Raw genomic sequence first — 22,494 nt, 5'->3', positions numbered from 1 at the left:
TGGAAAAACACTACAACACCAAGGTCAGGCCTCGTCATTTTTAGATTAGGGATCTGGTCTTGAGGAAGGTAACAATAGCCACCAAGGATCCCTTACAAGGCAAGTTGGGCCCTAATTGGGAGGGACCCTACAAGATCATTGACTGCCGTAGAAAAGGGACCTATTACTTGGAAACTCTTGACGGGCAGAAGCTCCATCACCCATGGAACACTGAGTACCTGAGGAAATACTACTAGTAGTGGTCGGATGCAGCTTATGTTATCATTTCTTTTGCTTATGTTACCTTTTCTTTTTTATGTTTCTATTGGTTTTAAATATCAAAAGATGTTGGGATGTTAAGTTTCTTTTTGGGAAATGCTACTATTAATATGACTTGGAGGAATTATAAAAAACATTGCTCTTTTTCTCTTCTCCTTAAATATCTTAAGTCCTACCTATAGGGTGGATGGACGACCACGGATACCGACGGGTACCTGGTATTCAAAAATAATCCTAAATACTACTTACGAGATGGACAGATAATCACGGATGCCGACGGGTACCTGGTCCTCAAGAAATATCCTAAATCCTACCTACGGGGTGGACAGACAACCATGAATACCGACGGATACCTGGTCTTCAAAAATTATCTTAAGTCCTACATACGGGGTGGACGGACGACCACGGATACTGACGACTACATGGTCCTTAAGAATTATCCTAAGTCCTACCTATGGGGTGGATTGACGACCACATATACCGATGGGTACTTGGTCTTCAAAAATTATCTTAAGTCCTACCTACGGGGTGGACAGACGACCACGGATACCGATAGGTACCCAGCCCACAAAATTATCTTAAAATTCTACCAAGACGGACGAGTAAAGTGGAATATTGAGAACTCACATATGACAAAGGCATATTCAAGCAACAAATACAACTAAGTGCAAATGGTGGATATAAAAAGAAGAAGACAGTAGATAAAAGCCCATAGATGGTGAAATGTTTACATCAAAGCCCAAAAACAAAGGGGCATTCACTATTGTCTAAAAAGTAAGATAAAATGCTTAAATACAAGTTAAGAATTAAAAAACTAAGATGAGGGAGCATCCAAGGCAGATGGGTTCATGATATCTTGACCACCCTTAGCAGAAACAGTAGATGAGACTGCGGGAGCAACGGGGCCACCAGGAGCGGGCTGGGCAATGACCATGCCATTGTCCTTTACCTCTTGCTCAACAGTGTGGGCATAATCGTCAGGCTCGTCATTGACAGTGTCGTCTCCTCCAGGTGTCTACGGTACAATATCATCTATGGTAATCTTGGACAAGTCCAGATCAAGGTAGACAGACTCGACTTGTTTTAAGCAGTCGTTGAAACCATCTCCATTGTAAACACCACACACGTCAAAGTAAGGCCGTGAGGTCCAGAACTCCACCACGGTGTCAGCTTTAGCTTTCTCCATTTGCTCACGAAGAGCAGCCAGCTCCGTCGTTTGATTGGTCTTCGCCTTTTTCACCTCTACCCATTGACGAGTCTCCTCTGCAAGTGCAGCTGTCTTTGCTGTAAGGTCCTCGTTGAGGGTACTGATGACTTCCGCGTACTACGCCCACTCCTGTAGCTGTATCTCCCGATGCTTTTGAAGTCGTCGGATGACCCCCTCGCTAGCCACCACCTGTCCTGTAGCGCCTTCATGCACACAAGTGCCTGAAACAAAAACCAATGGTTAGAATGATAACGTTAAAATATAAAACTAAGTACCGTGAATGACATAAACATACCATGGACAGGTCGAAGAGGCTGGAAGTGCCCAAGTCCTCCGACGGAAGCTCCTTGCAAGGATCTAAGTCCGTTTCCTTGATGATCAAGTTGAGCATTTTGACGACATAGTCCTTGTGAGTGACTAGCCCGTGAACAGGGTTAGAAATATTGGGCCCCTTGCCCGTCATCAGTCCTTTACCAGCCCCATGACGAGGGGGTGGAGGAGATGGAGGTTTTGGTTGGTGATTTTTTTGCAGATGGCCTTGTTCCCCTTTTAAGCGGATGGTTGTCCTTACTGTCGCTGTTTCTCTTCAAAGTGGCCTTGTTGGCCCCTTTAGGGGTAGACCTTGAAGCTAGCCCTCGTTGCATGCGCGCAACGGTGGCCTTCCTCACCAAAGCCCTTTGTCTCTCTGCTTCCATTTTCGTAAAGCAAAATGGACCTTAGCAAGAGAAATAGACGGCTTAAAATGGATGATAAGTTTGGGACTAATGTCAACGGGAGAAGGCGTTTAATCGACCAGCTAAAGGCGTCGTCGGTTCAAGACCACCATAATACGCATGAAGGGTGTCTAGAGTGATGAGATCCTTCCACTTTCTTTGTTTAAAAGGAATCTCTAGAACACGACGGATGAAGGCTTCCTACTCGTCAGTTATTTGCGGACGGACCTGGCTGGAAAGGAAAATAGATAATGTTAGATGCATAACAGAGACAAGTAAGGCAAGGGTAAAAGGACGTAGATGACAACACGCTTGTCTCCCTCACAATGCCCCATGTGTTGTCAAACCCGTTGGGCATGCTATCCCATTCCTCCAGTCTACAAACCTAGTCCGTCCCTTGGACAAAAAATACGTATTTTTCCAATTTCTGTTAGAATCAGGCATATCTGACACTAGCCTAAGCAACTTCTTCCTCGCTAGAAAATGTTAAATCCCTTGAGACGAGGAGATGTGCTGGGGCTTGTAGCAATAGAAGAACTCGTCAAGGGTAAGCTGACGGTTCCCACCACTTAACTAACGCTAGATTACTTCAACTCCAATGAATATTCTCCAAGCATTGGGAGCAATTTGGCTGATGGACAAACCCAAGTAGTTGGCTAGCTAACAATGTAAATCCGTAAGTGGCAGCCTTAACCCTGCAGCAAATATGGCGTCATACATGCCAACGTCCGCGGTCTTTCCAAAATAGCACTTTTCAAACTTTCTGGGTAGACGGAGAGGAATATTCTTAGGGATTTGGTAACGGTCTCGAAGGGTTTTGAACACCTTATTGGACATCGTTGGGTAGAAGTCGTTGACTGTCCATATCAAAGGGAGAATGAAGGGTTCTCCTGACCTACCGACTCTACTCCCTTAGATTGGTTCCCCTCGTCTTCCTCATCATCCTCATCTTTTTCTTCCTTATCCCCCTTGTCATACTCATCTCCCTCGCCGTCTCCCTTATCCTCTTCTTCCTTATCCTCTTCATCATTGAGGAAATGGGTAGATGGTTCCTTTTCTGGGGATTGAGGGAAATCTTCCTTGGGCTCGCACCTTGATGGATAAATCTCGTCGTAGCCCGCACCTTCACGGACTGATGATGATAGTTCACTCATCACTTCTCTATCTAACATCTATCCACCTACCAGTGATGAAGGTTTTCTAAGAACCTATTTTGTAGGGTCTCAAAACAAAAAATACGTCGGTCTGCAAAAGTAGAAATGAAAAATAAAGAGCAGGGAACTTACTAGAAGAAACAAACGAAGGATTGAAGCAATGGATCCCTTGAAAGTTGACAAATAGTAAGTGACGGGTAACTTGAATGATGGTGCGGCAGCTCTGGATCTCACAAGGTTCTCAAAGATAAAGTAAAGGAAAAATGAGGAGGAGGTGAGGAACTATTATAGAGTAAGGGGGCACGGAATATGAAGTGACACTTATGATTGGAAACGAGGCCAACCAACTAGTGCCACGTGTCACCCAGCATTCATGACAAGATTGCTTAATGACATTTAATAACGCTTTTTTTGAAAAAACCATAATTAATGCTTACGGTACTCCACAGTCCGTCGGCCGAGACTGATGGAACCATAGAGTAGGGGCAACTGATAGGGGTATTTTCAAAAAAGGCTCATAAACAGAAGGCCAAGAGGGCCGACAACCTTGGCAGGGTCTTCGGCCTCACGGAAAGGCGACGGAGGGCCCTTTTAAAAGGGTGACCCCAAAAAGCTAATGGATGCATCCCATGTCGACGGGAAAGCTGAAGTGATGGTTGACCACAAAAACCGACGGGACGGAGAAAATCGATGGGTCCGATGTCTCCACGTGTGTTCCCTACGCATGCTCCAGCAAGGAAATATCTTGCACACCACGTACTAAGGCCATTTCACGCCCAAGTATCTTCTTCATATGGAAAGACACCTTAGAATCACAGAAAACCTAACACCAAATACCTTTCGCAATGAAAGATCCCTACTTCTAAGGGATCTCGATTCACTACTCACCATTATATAAACACCAGACCCTCTCTTCCCTCAAGTATGCAGAAAATCCCTAGTTCTTTCACTATAGAGTTCTTAGAGATTTCTCATTCACTAACTTGACCTTCAAGGGTCTTTGGCCGGTACCACACCGGTGCCTTCTATTTGGTCCACCTGTTCTTATTCCATAGGTACCCATTGGAGCGCTTGGGAGCCTACAATTCACTGACGAATTCAACACATCATCAAGGTTGATACTTGAGATATGTACATTGGGCACTTTTTCCAGCGTCAACAATGAAAAAAATAAACAAGCCATACATGGTCACCTAATTAGTTAAAAACTCGATAAAGTTCATAAGTTATGCAATTTGTTTTAGTTCAACTTATTTCAAACAAAGACTTAGCTCAGATGAATGCACTTGAAACAAGATCAAGCTCTTTGGAATGGTTTTCTGTGATTTAGTATTTTTGTGCATGAGATTTTAGATTTTCATTTTCTTGAAGATTTTTTTTTTCATGTACAATTGAATTATTGTGGTTATTTTTGGATTTTTAATTTGATAATATTCATTCAAGAATGTCAAGAGACTTATAATTCAATTGATAGCACCTCCTAATATTTTCAACAGATACGATTAGAATAATTTTCATTTGAGGAATGGGGATAACAGCCGAACACTTTACAAGTGTTTGGCCTAGCTCATCCTTTGGAATGAAGACATGATAGAATTGTACACTCCAATGTCATTATCTAAAACAATATGAATCATGGATAAATTATTGTCGAAGAGCCTCGATTTCAAGAATATATTGCGTGCCTTGTTATGTTAGTGATTGAAGTTATTTACGTATTTGACTTGGTATTGTTTTCGCCAAACATACATATATACACACCCGGATAAGTGTGCGGCATGGGAAATGGGACTAGTAACATGCCACCGAGAGTGATTGATAAGTATAATTTAATTTTTGGGGTCAGTTTTTAGACTCTAGAATTAACTTTTAGCTTAAAATTCACTTACTTGTCTTCTTTGCTCATAACATTCTTATCAAAGGTGCTAAAAATGTTAAATGCTATTTTTTTTAGACTTTAGCACTTCAAATGATTAAGGGCATCTCCAACAGCTTCTCCATATTTTTGTACTGTTTGGACAATAAACAGTGATATTTAACTTTTACCTACCTACTTTTTCAAATATATATTTCAACAGATTCTCTATCTTTTCTCTATCTCATTTAAATATTATTTCCTTTTTCATTATTTATTCATTTTTTAACAACTATATTTTTCAATGAGAAGTGTTACATCCACAACATTTTTCGCAATACTTTCACAACAAAATTTATGTGGAAAGTTGTTACTAGTTCTAATTTGAACCCACCATTGAAATAATTTTTTTACTCATCAATATTAACTAATAACAATCTGTTACTTAAAATTTATTGTGAAAATATTGTGGTAGCATTTCTCAATTAAGATTTTTTATTGTTTATATTATTTTTCCTTTCTTTCATTTCATGTTTGTCACGCTCTGAACCTAACTATAAAGATAGGCACGTGACAACTGCCGCATGCTTATAAAGTAAGCACCTCACAAGCGTGCAAGGCCTTCTTAGCAACTAAAATTTATCCTAAAAAATTAAATCAAATAAATCCAAAATACCTCAACAATTTTTTTATGAATAGATCTCCAATAATTTAATAGGAACAAAATCCAAACCTCATGTACATAATGCCAATTTGCCAATATATATAAAACTATTAGAACACCATCCAATCCCAAAATCACTAAGCTTCTTTTCCTGCTCACAACACAACATCAAAACTCCCAAAACTTGCTATTCTTCCCAATTTGAAATTGGAGGAGAAACAGGAGGGGGGGGGGTGAGTTGACATCTCAATAAGTAACCAAAGTCTTAATAAGTTCTATCAAGCCATAGATTTGTAAAGTAATAAGATGTAATATGAGTTTTCAAAAGTTATGATATACTATGGGTTTTCAAAAAAAACTAAAGAAGTTTCGTAGTCTTAAAATAATAAGTTGCAAATAGATCACATACTTTAATCTTACAAATATAGCATAGATGGTTTGGAAAGTAGTCAGTTTTCCATATATCAAAAGCTATAACTTACAATAGGTTCCAAAAATACATAAGCAGTTTTAATGACTCAAAATAGTTCAAATACTCAAACATTTCCAAAATCACATATGTCGTTGTAAGGACTTAAAATAGTTCAAATATTCAAACATAATTCATATTCTTAACAATCGTATGACTATGGTCACGGTATATCCCTGTGACTGGACATTAGAGTGCCAATGAATAACCCCTATTGGTTTGGGTATTAGAGTACCAATGAATAACCCCCATTGGTTTGGGTATCAAAATACTAATGAATAACCCCTATTGGCTGGGTATCAGAGTCAAAACATAGTCAGATTGTCCAAAATCATAGTTCAAACAAAAATATATTTCACTCATATGCATATATAAAATAATACATTCAGTTATCAGATATATTTGTGATAATTCTTTACCTTAAATTAATGTAGCTAAAACAATTAAGATAAAATTGTGACAATTGTAAACAATTTTCAATAGTTAAAATATGCAAAATAAAACCAATTCGGATAAGGTTACTTACCTCCAAAAGCCATACCAAAGGAACTTCTCCCTAACACTTCTTCTAAAATCCTTAGATCCCACCTAACGATTTATAAGCACCATTTACTCAATAATCAAATAATTTAAGAAAGCCTTATAACGGTACCCGGTCAGAAGAAAGATTATTAAAAATATCCCATAATTGTCTGCTTATCTCACATCAAAATTCCATCGAATCATAATATATATATATATATATATATATTCTGCCACCATTAATTCCTTAAAAGATAAGGCTATAGCACCTAGTACTATGTCACACAAGGAAAGACAAGGATGTGGGCCATCCTTCAAGTGCTGCACTTACATTGCAACTTTCTTCTTCTTTCTTTGTTTCTTCTTCTTTTTTATTTTTTTTTTCATGATGGCATGTCAGAACTCAAAGCTAGGCGCAACAGGTTTTTTTTCTTTTTCGTCAAATCCCCTACTTCGACACTGCTATTTTAAAGAAAGTTTGTGCAAAAACACCAAACCCCTTAAAAGAAAATTTGTGGCTTAATAGTGTAAATTTTCTATAGTAACAACGTCTAGTTTACTGAAAATAAATCCAAACTTTTCTTCGTTTGCATCATTAAAACTCTTGAATATTTAAATAGCTTCATTACTGGCCAAAATACCCACATAAGAAAATATTCTAATACCACATAAAGTCTAAATTTGACAAAAGAACAAGATTTCTTAAGCTCTTACCTCAAGGGTGTAGTCAATCCTTCTTTACTTCAATCCTTTGGGTAATCTCCTCTCTCAAAATATCTCTCCAGACTCCATATACATTGACTTAATAAGCTTATATATAGCTAGGGTTTCAACCCTATTTTCTAAAAACTCCCTTATAATTAGAAATTAGAAAATTGGCCCCACAAAAAAATTTACTTAAATACCCCTCCTTTTAAATCTTTTTTTTTCACCACAAACTGAACCAATTTATAATGCTTCCGCTACACTACTCTAAAGCCACAATCGTATTGGTATATACAAATTTATCTCCCATCACCACAGTAAGAGCAATTAAACTATGAAGAATTCCTTCTTCTTTTTTTTATTTATTTTTTTTATACCTATCACTCGACCCGAATTGCCCCATAATTTACCTCCATAGTGAATATAAATTTCAAAACCCACATGTTCAAGTAAACCCAGTAAAAACGATAGTTTCTTCAATAAGTAATCTCCAATAATTCTAAATGGTGAAGGAGCCTCCAAGGTTGTGATAAAAGAAAACCACAATCAAAGTCTACCGTAAATCATTATGCTATGACATCCCATTGAGTTGTATATTACTTCCACTTAAATATAAGTTCAAAACTATTTCACAACATATGCATAGACTTTTCCTTCCTCAAAATTTGTAAAAGAAAAATTTCTAAAGCAAATGGAGCCATGATGCTTCCGCTGCATAATACAATACCACTATAAAAGTTCTTACTCAATTACCCATAGAATAAGAACAACCATATTCCGAAAAAAAAAAGATTCTTTAAAGATATACATATCTCTAGTCTAAATAGCTCTCTAAGTTCCTTTCAATATGAATAAAAGTTCCAAGGCCCATTCATTTAGATTAACCCCAATAACATATTTTCCATCAATAATTAATTTCAACAAAATTCCAAGGCCTAAGTAGTCTCCAAAAATTACAACAAGGGAAATCCACAATTTTGAGATTCACCATAGACGATTTAATGCTAGCATCCATTTAATTCTATACCTCAAAATTAAGTAGTGCATCCAAAGTTCCATTCTTTCATAAGTTCAAAACTCATTTACAATATGTGTATATCTTTTCTTCCTCGAGTTTTGTAAAATAGAAATTCCAAAGTCTCCATAAATAATCTATTGAGCATTGATATAAGGGTCTGTCATTGAACATCTATCTTAATCATAAATTATCTTCACAAACAAGCAACATTTATTCACCTTTAACCTCTAGATGATACTTGGGCTAGAACTCATTGAAGAGTTGGGTTCCTCATAAATATATTTCCTATTATGAAATCATAATCTCTAAGTGTACATCGTCTATAAGGGAATAGTCCATGAAGTATCTCAAACTACTTTTTTTTTTTTTTTTTTTACCTTGCAAATAATATTGTCCTAGCAGCCTAGAACTTAGTGTACAATGCAATTTATAATCATTAACCATCTGCCAATACAAAACAAAAGGTACCAGAATTGACTATAATTCAAATTGTAATAGTCTTTCAAAACAAACTCTCTTGCCACCCAAATCCATCAATATCCAATCAAAATATGGTTCATTAATCCAATTTTATAATACCACAAACATTGCTTTCTACACACTTCATGTTCTATTGAGTCAATCAATTTTCTCTTATTAGCTAAAATCAAAGAATTACATTTTTAGCATCAAAACTTATTCCCTAGAATATTAAACAATCTTCCAAGTCCATTGAAAAGAAATTGAGGACCTCAAACTTCTAAGTAACAGAACATGTCTCAAAAACATTTAAGGACTACCTCACACATAAATTAGGCTATGGTAATCCATGTAGGTCAACCGTAACAAGAACAATGATCCAAAGAAAGTCGGTCCTTAACATTAGAATCCAAGGAAGTCCACTGATATATTACTGAATTCTTTAAATACCCTCTGAATTATATAATAATATATAATATAATGCGAACTACAATAACCACAAATTGATTTTCCTTCACACTAGGAACCTTCTGCTAATTTCCTAACTCCATATAAACTAAAATCAAGGAATCGTAGCTCTAACATCAAACCTTAACCCCTAAATAAAGTTTTGCAATTTCCAATTCCCTAAAAGCACTCCAAATTCTGAATAGGACATATAGTAAACTATCATTCAATAATTAGACCTGTGAGAATCCCCTAAAGATCAAACTAACCTCAGGTAGGTCAACTATATTAGGCAAAACTATCAAATGAGTTTACAGAAGATTAGTCACAAAATAGCAGGAAGATTTCCTTTGCTTGTTCTTTTCTCGCTCTCTTTTCCTTTTTTAATAAGAAGAAGTTTTAATAACCAATCTGATCAATTACAAAATTTTCAAGAGTAAAATACACCCACTTAATACTAGTATAAGAACATAGAAGTATATCAATTAAAATCCTCCTTTTTATTTTATTAGTCATGTAGGCATAACCCAAGAGACATAAATATCAAATCCTTCAAATATGACCTAACAAATGATGGAACCTCACTTACACTTCTCATCAAGTCATCAAAAGAACACTATCTACAACCTAATAACCTTCGTAAACAATAACTAGAATTGTAATGCCTAGGGTGCATATTATATTCTAAATCAGCACCTATCATAAAGTCTACAAGAACATAACCTAAGCTCTGATACCATTAAAATTGTCATGCCCCGAACCCAACTATAAAGATAGGCACGTGACAACCGCCGCACGTTACAAGCGTGCAAGGCTTTCTTAGCAACTAAAATTTATCTTAAAAAATTAAATCAAATAAATCCAAAATACCTCAACAATTTCTTTTTGAATAATTTAATAGGAACAAACTCCAAACCTCATGTACATAATGCCAATTGGCCAATAAATATAAAACTATTAGAAGACCATCCAATCCCAAAATCACTAAGCTTCTTTTCCTACTCACAACACAACATCAAAACTCCCAAAAGTTGCTATTCTTCACAATCTGTAACTGGAGGGGAAAAGGGGGGGGGGGGGTGAGTTGACAACTCAATAAGTAACCAAAGTTCTAATAAGTTCTATCAAGCTATAGATCTTTAAAGTAATAAGATGTAATATGAGTCTTCAAAAGTTATGATATACTATGGGTTTTCAAAAATAACTAAAGAAGTTTCATAGTCTTAAAATAATAAGTTGCAAATAGATCACATACTTTAATCTTACAAATATAGCATAGATGGTTTAGAAAGTAGTTAATTTTCCATTTATTAAAAGCTATAACTTACAATAGGTTCCAAAAATACATAAGCAGTTTTAATGACTCAAAATAGTTCAAATACTCAAACATTTCCAAAATCACATATGTAGTTTTAAGGACTCAAAATAGTTCAAATATTCAAATGTAATTCATATTCTTAACAATTGTATGACTATGGTCACGGTATATCCCTGTGATTGGGCATCAGAGTACCAATGAATAACCTCTATTAGTTTGGGTATTAGAGTACCAATGAATAACCCCCATTGGTTTGGGTATCAAAATACTAATGAATAACCCTCATTGGCTGGGTATCAGAGTCAAAACATAGTCAGATTGTCCAAAATCATATATATCAAATCATAATCAGACAGAAATATATTTCACTCATATACATATATAAAATCATATATTCAGTTATCAAATATATTTGTGATAATTCTTTACTTTAAATCAATGTAGCTAAAACAATTAAGATAAAATTGTGACAATTGTAAACAATTTTCAGCTGTTAAAATACGCAAAATAAAACCAATTAGGATAAGGTTACTTGCCCCCAAAAGCCATACCAATGAAACTTCTCCCTAACACTTCTTCTAAAATCCTTAGATCCCATCTAACGATTTACAAGCACCATTTACTCAATAATCAAATAATTCAAGAAAGACTTAACGGTACACGGTCAGAAGAAAAACTATTAAAAATATCCCATAATTGTCTGCTTATCTCACACCAAAATTCCACCTAATCACAATATTTTTCTATATATATATATATATATATATTTATTTATTCTGCGACCATTAATGCCTTAAAAGATAAGGCTATAGCACCTAATCACAATATTTTTCTATATATATATATTTATTTATTCTACGACCATTAATGCCGTAAAAGATAAGGCTATAACACCTAGTGCTATGTCACACTAGGAAAGACAAGGACGTGGGCCATCCTTCAAGTGCTGCACTTACATTACTATGCAATTTTAGAAACATACGTATGCAATTTTATGAGGGAGTACCCAATAATTTTACAACCTTCACAGGGCTTAGAAACATACGTATGCAATTTTATCCAACAAGACAAAAACATTGACCAGATAATTTGAGAACTTAGTATAGCCACTGGAATGGGCATTGATTATATCACATTCATTTTGTATGTATATCATCTGTGAAGCAAAATTTTTCCCTTTTTAAGTATATCATACCGCCTAATGGGGACAAAAAACTTAACATACATATTTTTTTTTTGGTTCAATCTGGAATCTCGGGCTATTTATAGGTGAACAATTTTAGAGGATGCTTACTAACTTGACATAAAAGATATAGCTTCAATGGCTCTTGATGCCATACCTTTTTGGCTTCCTCTTCTCCTTGTTCTCCCTCTTCTGTTGCTCATGAAAAAAAAGATGGATGAGTGGAGTTCAAAGAACCTTCCACCAAGCCCTCCTAAGCTCCCTATTATAGGTAACTTACACCAACTTGGTGTGTTACCCCACCAATCTATGTGGCAACTCTCCAAGAAATATGGCTCTGTAATGCTCCTTCAACTCAGTGGCATAACAACTATCATAATATCTTCTGCTGATGCTGCAAGAGAAGTCTTAAAAGTTCATGATCTTGCCTGTTGCAGTAGACCTCCCTTAGCTTGCTCTAAAGTTTTTTCCTACAATTATAGGGACATGGCTTTTTCACCTTATGGTGATTACTAGAGGGAGATAAGGAAAATATGTGTTCTTGAACTTTTTAGCGTGAAGAGGGTGCAGTCCTATCAGTTCATTAGGGAAGAAGAAGTTGCTTTGTTTGTCGATTCTATATCTCACTATGTGTCTTCTGCAACCCCTATTGATCTTTCTGAGAAGCTGTTTGCCCTCACTGCAAGTATAACTTTTAGGATTGGTTTTGGTAAAAGTTTCCGCGGGAGTGGTTTAGACAATGAAAGGTTTCAAGCAGTGGTTGATGAGGTAGAGTCCATGATAGGAAGCTACAATGCATTTGAATTCTTGTCCTTCGTGGGATGGATTATAGACACTTTATCTGGTAGATTTAAAAGGCTTGAAAGGGTATTTCATGAGTTGGATACTTTATTCCAACAGGTCATTGATCTCCATCTTGATCCTGAGAGGACAAAACCAGAGCATGAAGACATTATCGATGTGCTACTGAGAATTGAAAGGGAGCAAGCTGAGTCTGGCGATACTGCTCGGTTCACAAAACAAAACATTAAGGCAGTCCTCTTGGTAAGCTGCCAATCTTTTATTGAACCCATGTTTTTTTTTTTAAAACTTTACTTACCTTATCAAATTAGCCCATGTTCATCTACTTACCTGTTACGATATTTGTTTTATCAGAATATATTTTTAGGTGGAGTTGACATTGGTGCAATTACCATGATATGGGCGATGGCAGAGCTTGCTAAGAACCCCAAAGTGATGAAAAAAGCACAAGATGAAGTTAGAAATTTCATTGGAAATAAAGGGAAAGTCACTGAAAGTCACATTGACCACCTTCTTTACCTAAAGATGATAGTTAAAGAAACTTTTAGATTGCATCATCCAGCAACTCTACTTCTTCCAAGAGAAACCATGTCATACTTTAAGATCAATGGTTATGACATTTACCCAAAAATGTTAGTACAAGTTAATGCCTGGGCAATAGGATGAGATCATAAATACTGGGAGAACCCAGAAGAATTCATCCCAGAAAGGTTCATGGATAGCTCCATTGATTATAAAGGTCAAAATTTTGAGTTATTGACATTTGGATCTGGTCGAAGAGGTTGTCCTGGGATATATATGGCAACAACAACAATTGAGCTTGCACTTGCAAATCTTTTATATTGTTTCAATTGGAAATTACCTGATGGGATGAAAGAGGAAGATATCAACATGGAAGAGGGAGTTGGTCTTAGCCTTACTACCAGTAAGAAAACAGCTTTGAACCTTATGCCAATCGCATTGTTTTAAGATATTAGTATATGTCAGCACTCTTCCCTGCCCTTTCTTCTCTCCCCCATCTCACACTCCATTCCAAATATTATGACATGCTAAATGGTGGCCAATTTGCATGTATGTTTTGGCTTTTGCAATCGTGGATCATTTATCCTTTCTTATAAATAAATGGCAAGAATTGAAAGATAATTTGTGTTTGTCGTTATTACCTGTGGCGGTGTCATGGAATACAAAACCACTATTTCTATTCCATTTTGTTAAGATGTATTCATTTTATTTTACTTATAAAATAACTAAAATTTAAAAAATAAAAAAATAAATAAAACACATGACATATCACAATCGGTAGAGTATAAAGTATTTTTGAGACTGATAGTTTCTATTCAGTATTATGAAGGATAGGCATAATTATTTCATTCAATCAATTGTATTGGACAACGGAGCAGAGGCTAGGCGAGCAAATTTTCTTTATACTTCAAACTGTATGGAGAAAAAAAAGGAAGAAAGCCTCACTTTGATCATATTACAATTTATATTATAAATTTAAATCGACTTTAATGTTCAAATGTTTGGTCATGTATGGTGGCAATGAAAGGTATGTAGAGGGAATCTTTCAACTCCTACATCAAAATCAATGACGCGTCCCACCAAATCATATTACAAAGAATTTTTTCTTACAAGATTACAAATTATTCATCATCAATTTCATAACCTGAAATTGTTTTATGCATATTGTTAGGACATATGTGGTTCACTTGATAAGAACATATGTCATTATTTTATATAATTGGTTAATCCTTTGACAAAACGTACTTTACTTGTAATTGGGTAGATCTAGGATGTTTTTAATACTTCAAAAAATAAGGTTTCAAGATCAAGTGTTAAAGCCATGCAAGTCTGTCCAAGAAATAAGCTGAGAAGTGCTTATCATTAATTCTCGACAGCTGGCTCGATAGCTACATCTATCGAGCTTTAATATGTTGTTCCAGCCCCGTGACTTAACAGCTGCTCGACAGCAATTCGACACCTCTATCTAACGAGGTTTAAGAAAAACAGATTTTCAGATTTGTTTTAATTATAATCCGTAGATATATCTTTGGGCCTTCTTTTCTCATAACCCTAGACATCTAAAAGGATTATTTTAAGGGCCGTCAAAGCAAGCACAAGATGCACAAGCATTGAGCAAAGTCTGTTCAAGCAATTTGTGATCGGAGACAAAGTTTGCCCTAGTTCATCTCTTTGTGAAGAAGCTGCTGTGTCTTTGCACCGTAGGGTTTTGTAACCAAACATCTTCTTGTTCTTCATTGTGAGGATGAACTGAATAACTTTGCAGCCAACATCTTTCTCTAGTTGGTGATTGAAGTCGCGTATTGGAATTCGCGCAATTGGTTAGTCACGTATTGGGAGCCGTGCATTGAAAAGGAAAGATTGTCACTACAAAACAAGTCCAATTGGGTATTGGGGTAAGGCTTCAACTGTAGGTTGGTATAAGGTACTGAGATTCCTTTACTTGTAACCGCTTGTTGTGATAATAGTGGATTCTCAGGAGTGATGACCTTAAAATCACCTGGTGGGGTTTTGCCTTGGAGGTTTTCCCCATTCGTAAACAAATCACCGTGTCAAATTTATATTCCGCTGCACTTTAGTTTATTGGTGATTTGTTTGTGCTACCATGTGTTTGCATGTTAAATTGGTTAATTAATTAAACTTGGCTAATTAATTTATCACAAGGGGTCAATACATTTTTGGCCTATCACATATTGCTCTAGAATGATTGCTATGATTAGTGTTCATTTAAGTGATTAGCTTTTATATACTACAAAAAAAACTATGTGCTCCGTACGGCGTCTCGTTTTTTTTTTTTTTTTTTATAACTTTTACATGTGAAGTATTCCTTTTTTTTTTTTTTTTAATGAGGTGTGTAATAATAAACTTATAACCTAGTAATTTAAAAATAAAAAAAACTAACAAAATAGTTTTGGCATATGTACTGATTAACAATATCCATTAATTTCTCTAAAAAAAAAAACAATATCTATTAAGTTTTTATTTCCTATAAATGAATGCTAAGGAAATAAAAAATGAGGTTGAACATCAAATAGGGATTTTTTTTTTATGAAATAAAAGATTTTGAGTTTAAATCATGTCTATACCAAAAAGAGATTTAAATTTTATTATATCTATAAAAGATATAAGTGCTAAATTAGTTAATATGTATTGATGAGAGATGACACCATTTAAAATTTGGACCCTAATGTTACATATCATTTTGATTTAAGTCATTCCGTCTATATGTTGTGATGACGTGTTCGTTAAATGCTACCTCAACTCAAAATGGCATATTATGAATCCAAAATTTGAAGCAAAAATGTGTAATTTTAAGTGTGTAAATTGCATACTAGTCTATATTTCATTAGCCCTCAACTTAAACAGTCTAGCTTCAAGACTATATAATTATATTTTTAGACAAGTTTATATATAGACACATAATGATAATACAACATAAATTTGAATCAACTTTAATGTTCAAGTGTTTGTTCACAAATGTATTATTAATTTTAGGTCTAGTTCATTTAATTGTCGAGTTTAAATTTAGACTTGAATTTAACTTATTTTTAAACAAACAAACAAACATAAAAAAAATCTTTTTTCTAACTCGAGTTCAAGCTCCTCGTAAGCAACTCGATTCATTTACGGTCAATGCCCCCTCTTGATTAATTACACCTGAATGGCCCACCAAAAGATCCTCTTATCATAACAAATTCACAATCTATCATGTACCTAACCAAATAGATTTCCAAAATCTTACAAGCAAATCTTATAAGTATCGTATACCTTTGCAACTTGCAATATTGTACAACACAATCAAACATTACAATACGTACTAGTGTAGAGAGAGTGGTCGCATTGGATCCGGATCCTCTCCATTTCCATTTGATAATGGAGAGTGTCTAGTTAAGGGACATGATGCATCTAAAATAAATCAAGGGTGTAAAAATTGCCACGTCAATTAAAATTTAAAACACTTAACTCTAGAAGCTCAATTGTGGTTAAACAAAAGGGTTAACTCAGCAAACCCATCTTATATCAATCTCTCTTCTCCATCGCTGATAGCTTTGCTCTCTCAATCTCTCTTCTCCATCATTGTGCTCCCTCAACCTTGTTGTCACCACTGCCACAATCACCAACGTATGCCAAGCTACCTCAATTGTGATTAAACAAAAGGGTTAACTCAGCAAACCCATCTTAATCATTATCTCTTCTCCATCGCTGTGCTTTGCTCTCCCTCAACCTTGTCGTCGCCACTGCCACAATCACCAATGTGTGCCAAGCTACCGTTGTTTCTTCGATTTTCATCTCACACCAGCCTAACATCACCGAACCCACTGCTCGGTAAATTTTCTCAATCTTATTTCTTCTTTATAAGCTCTGTTTGGTTGCTTGGAAAACAAAGGAAAATAAATTAGTATACTGCTATTTTTTTTATTGATTTTGTCATTTTGAGTTTGTTTTTTATTCTTTGAGTATTTTTTTTTGGGTTTTGAGCTTTGGGATTGTTTGAAAACAAAATAGTTGGTGGGTATTTGAGCTTTGCAGGGTTTATGGTTTGTTTTGATCTAAATATGTTCCAAAAGGTATGAGATTTTTGGGTTGTTTTGATACCACACCTAAGTTTCTTGAGACTAGGCTGAAAAATATGAAAAACAAAAACAACAAGCAAAGCTAATACTGGAAGGGCGTGGGAGGAAATAGAATTAATGATCAAAATACAAGCTTACTGTTTTACTTAATCATAATTGTTCACTCGATTAATACACTAGCTTTTTAGGGCGAGGTAGATGAATTTTTGATTTTCAAAAATTTGAGTTGTTGGGATTCTTGAGAACCCTTTTGTGGTTGGTATTTGAAGCTCTTACAGGAAAATTAATTGAATTTCCTGGCTGTTTTTTGTGCCTCTCTTTTTGTAGATTGGTTTTTTATTGGCCTTTTGGTTATCCATTTGGAAAGTCTGCATAATTTTTTGGACAAGTTCTGTTATTGGTTTCTCTATAATTTTGAAGGATTGAGATTTGTTAATATTGTTTGTAGGTTTTATTGATCCTAATCATCAGTAATTTGGAAGGGCCTTTGGAGCTATGATACATCCCAAAGCTTTGATACCAAAAGAACTTACATAACAAAGAAGCATCATACATTCATACTAAGAGATGGGGCAAGTTGTTTAACACGAGGAAAGTCAAAGTGATCAAGCTAAGATTGAAAATTGTAGACTTTGGATAGAGTGTATAATCAAGAAGCAAGAGCTGGAATGTATAGTCAAGCAATAAGCACACCAATTGTAGAAGTTTCATGTTATTATACTCATATAATCAAAGTGTTTATTTCAATGGAATTCTTGTTATGTGATCAAAGTGTACATTTTAAAAAAATTTGTTCATTTTTTATATATTAAATTCTCTTATTGTCTACTTTGTTGGATTGAATTTTGATTGTAATGCCAAGTAACTCATAGGGGTGCAACCCAAGTACATAGATTAGCTGAGCAATGTAAAAGAAAGTGATTAACTTGCACCCTTACCAATTTGCAATGCAAGTACACAGTTCACATGAATGTGCATTTAACCATTATGCAGAAATTGCTTTGCACATGTTAAGGCCATTTAAATAGTGCAGTGGAAACTAGATTGCTTTATTGCAAAATACATTATATTAATTGATGGCATTGGGAACTCCTGCCTAGACAAAAACAACAACTCCTGCCTAGACAAAAACTGAACACTATTTACAGTAAAGAGGGAAATTGATCCACTCCTAATAGCATAACAATTATGCAGAAACTGATCCACAATTATGCAGAAAACAGGACAATTTGCAGAAACAGTAATTATGCAGTAACAGTAATTATGCAAAAACAGCAATTATGAAGAAACAGTAATTATGCAGTAATTATACCAAACATATTCTATAGAAACAATATTCTTTCCAAATAATAAAAAAAAATTGAACATTTGAATGTGACCAAATGTGACTAAGTTTTGGACCATCAAAATTCCAGTCCTAAACTAGGAAAATTACAAAACAAGAGCACTTAATCTCAACATGTGTCATAGATTATAAAACATGATCCAAAACTAGAAAAATGGCTTGACTTTATGAACTATCTCATTCCATCCACTTGTAACACTTTCTTGAGTCAAGAGACCTCCACTTGCAACACTTCCTTGAGTCAAGAGACCTCCTGCACTATCAATTTTGTTGTTGGAGCCTACAACACTTGATATACTCTCTAAATGTGATACTAATGCAACACTTGCTGATGAGCCTCCCTGATGTGATGCAGAACTTGTAGAAGCCGACTACAAAAAAACCAATTACACATTACACATATCACAAGCTTAGCATTAAAATTATCAAATCATGCATCTAAACTATTATTAATATCAAAGTAAAATATATAATTGTAAATATCTTTACCATTAAAAGTTGTGTAAAACTAGTAATATTTCCAGAAGAGATATCCTCAGTTTTCTTTTGTGCCATGATGTCATGTGCATATATTTCCTGTAAAAATTGTACTTGTTTAGCAACAATAATAGTATACTATATTAACGTGTAAAAATAATATAGAATGGTGAAAATAAGGATAATTTAGAAGATTACCTTCTTTGTTTGCTTCTTTGATGTGCCTTCCTTTGGTTTCGACATCTTTTCTATCCATGATTTTGTCCTACACTTTTTATTACGATAAATCTCCCTTTTCTTTATCCCTTTTGGTATAATCGTAATCGAAGCACATAATTGATCTTCTTTGTCTGCAAAGTTGGTGGAAGGCCTAATGATGTCTTCTTCTACATTAGCTTTGCAATTCCTAAGGTCACAAAGTATTTTTTTTTTTCAAATCTGCAATTGCTAAACTTAGAATATTATGGCCTTCTTTAGTTTCACATGCCTCATTCATCAATTGAATATATTTTGACCATATATCTTGATACCGATCTACATATTCCAGTCGAGTATCCGGCTTAATGTTATGTGTTGTGCAATTTTTTCCGCTTCCATCTTTTACATCTCTTATCCACCTCTTCATGATATATCTATTAATAATCAACTTGATATCCAATACATCAAGAACTTTCAAACTATGTCTACATAAAATACCAAATGACTCAAACTTTCTGCAACTACAAGATAGAGTCTCATCTAATGGATTCCAAATGACTTCATATTTTCCATATTGATTGAAAACTCCAACCACATAACTATGTGTTTGACTCACATTGCGTTCTAGGATGGAAAGTGCCATCACCTCTTTAACTTCTGTCTGAAATAAATCAAACAATGTAGGCGTGTACACTGTTGCTACTTGATTAAGCATAGGAGAGCTTTTGAGCTTCAATCTTGGAAATTTATGTCTAGAGTTGTATTTTGCTTCTAACTCCTTATCCCATTTTTGATTGACAACTCTTTCAAAATGAGTGAAAAACTCTACTATATTGAGATCAGCACTCAAGCAATCCTTCAAGTCAGCATTGAAACTCTCACTAAGCTAGGTTGTCTTCATTCCTGCAGTGAAAGTTCTCTTAACATATGCTTGGGCCCATTTTTCCTTTAATTTAAATAGATCAATTGGCCATTTATTTTCACGAACATCGTACTTATCCAGCATTTCATTCCAAGCTGTAAGAAACTCATACTCACCATTATACTCATAGATACATGCTAAGAAATCATCATTAAATTGAGACTCATTTTTGAGTAAATAAGTGTTTCTTAGCATTTTGCCACATATGCCAACTACAAAATGCATGATATGTCTTAGGCATGACTACTTTTATTGCAGCTGACATTTCTGCATCTTGATCTTTGAAAATAGTGATTGACTTCTTTTTAGACATTGCTTCTAAGAAGGTCTCAAATAACCATACAAAAGATTCAATTGTTATCATATAAAAGTGCACCTCCAAATACAATAGTTTCTCTATGGTGATTGAGACCCAAAAATACTCCAAGTGGCCTCGCATCTCTATACGTTGTATCAAACGTTATTACGTCATCGAAGTGGCTATAGTCAATGATCATTCTTGCATCAGCCTAAAAGATATTAGTAATCAACTCTTCACAGTCCAATTGAGTAGCAAAATAATATGAAGGATTTTCCTTAAGTTGACGATTGAAATATCTTCCCAAGCTAGCAGCTTCCCCATGCTCCATGTCTCTCTATCGCTTAGTGCATAAATAGTTTTTATGATCTTGCTTGGTAAAACCAAGATTATCATATCCACCAACTTGCTTACTAAGAAGCTCATAAGATTGCTTTAATCTTAATCCTGATTCATGTGCCAAATCAATTTCAATAGCATGAGTTGTAGCCACTTTCCATTGTGATGGCATCATGTGTACAGTTGATGGAAGGTGGAGATAGTGGTTATGCTCAGCAATAAATTCATTCACCACATATTTTTTACTATCTCGATTAAGTACAATAACCAAATGTGCTTCACAACCACATCTTGTTTCCACTCGTGGATTCTTTATATTTTGATCTCTCTTGTCTTTGCCTTGAACTCCCTCCTTCGCGCATACAAATCTCCTATAAGTAACCACTCCAGTCTTTTTACATTTATTTAACATACTCTTTTCTAATGCTAAAACCAGCCTTTCTGCCATATTCATTATAAAAATCATATTCAATCTCATTTGCTTCAAACTCCATCCCTTTAAATGGGGTAGGTTCCATGGGCACATTAGAAGGAACATGTATTCCCATCATTATCCCTATAAAAAATTGACTATAAATTTATTATAACTTTCACCTATGAGTAGTAGCTAGAGTAAAAATTGACCAAAACAGAGATTATGTAAAAAAATGAGACAGAGTAAAAATGAAAGAGTAGCTAGAGTAAAAATGAAAGAGTCATTGGAAGCAAGGGAAAATTTGGCTGCTGAATGAGCAGTAGAGTTACGACATCTACTAATCCAACTAAAATTGCAAGAAACAAAAGACATAGCCAAGTCTTGAATGCTAGCAATCAAATGGGAAATAGAACAGGTAGAACAGGGACCATTGGTGTGGATAGACCAGGCAATAAAATATGCCATATACTAATAAAGATTCAATCTTTATCTAAAAAAAAAAAAGATTCAATCTTTATCTCAAAAAAAAAAAAAAATACTCCAAGAATCATCCAGCCATTATAAAGATTCAATCTTTATCTCAAAAAATTTAAAATAAAAGTTCCGATAGACTCTAACTTGCATCTAGCCATCAAAACAACAATATTAACTCACCAAGACAACAATATAAATGCAAAAAAAGGAGATGGACTCCAAGAATCATCCAACCATTATAAAGATTCAATCTTTATCTCAAAAAATTAAAAATAAAAGTTCAGATAGACTCTAACTTGCATCCAGCCATCAAAACAACAATATAAACTCACCAAGACAACAATTTAAATGCAGAAAACTGAGATGGACTCCAAGAATCATCCAACCATTATAAAGATTCAATCTTTATCTCAAAAAACTAAAGATAAAAGTTCAGATAGACTCTAACTTGCATTCAGCCATCAAAACAACAATATAAACTCACCAAGACAACAATATAAATGCAGAAAAATGAGATGGACTCCAAGAATCATCCAGCCATTATAAAGATTCAATCTTTATCTCAAAAAATTAAAAATAAAAATTTAGATAGACTCTAACTTGCATCCAGCCACCAAAACAACAATATAAACTCACCAAGACAACAATATAAATGCAG

The 22,494-nt window shown here is 34.9% G+C and overlaps 1 protein-coding gene and 1 pseudogene across 1 annotated transcript; one reads left to right on the top strand and one right to left on the bottom strand.

Moving 5' to 3' along the window:
* The first annotated feature begins 12,110 nt into the window (after positions 1-12,110).
* On the top strand, positions 12,111-13,742 carry LOC142629812 (cytochrome P450 71B34-like; annotated as a pseudogene).
* Positions 13,743-18,859: 5,117 nt separating this feature from the next.
* LOC142629021 (protein FAR1-RELATED SEQUENCE 5-like) lies at positions 18,860-21,495 on the bottom strand. The gene is made up of 8 exons (XM_075803023.1): positions 21,362-21,495; positions 21,015-21,318; positions 20,687-20,819; positions 20,377-20,447; positions 19,721-20,244; positions 19,389-19,596; positions 19,203-19,289; positions 18,860-19,084 (listed from the first exon to the last, which is right to left on the bottom strand). The coding sequence occupies exons 1-8, from the start codon at positions 21,493-21,495 to the stop codon at positions 18,860-18,862; spliced, it is 1,686 nt and encodes a 561-aa protein (XP_075659138.1).
* Between the last annotated feature and the right edge of the window lie 999 nt (positions 21,496-22,494).

The sequence above is a fragment of the Castanea sativa genome, chromosome 3 (genome assembly GCF_040712315.1).
Source record: "Castanea sativa cultivar Marrone di Chiusa Pesio chromosome 3, ASM4071231v1".
In the NCBI taxonomy this organism is placed as follows: Eukaryota; Viridiplantae; Streptophyta; class Magnoliopsida; order Fagales; family Fagaceae; genus Castanea; species Castanea sativa.
Note: the sequence above shows the minus strand (reverse complement) of the source record. Positions and strands in the feature narration are given on the sequence as shown.

Coding starts and splice junctions, on each gene's coding strand:
- LOC142629021 (XM_075803023.1), bottom strand. CDS start 21,495: ATGGGAATACATGTTCCTTCTAATGTGCCCATGGAACCTACCCCATTT. Junction 20,245..20,376: donor AAATGCTGGATAAGTACGAT/GTTCGTGAAAAT, acceptor GCTGACTTGAAG/GATTGCTTGAGTGCTGATCT. Junction 19,597..19,720: donor CGACTGGAATATGTAGATCG/GTATCAAGATAT, acceptor TTGTGACCTTAG/GAATTGCAAAGCTAATGTAG.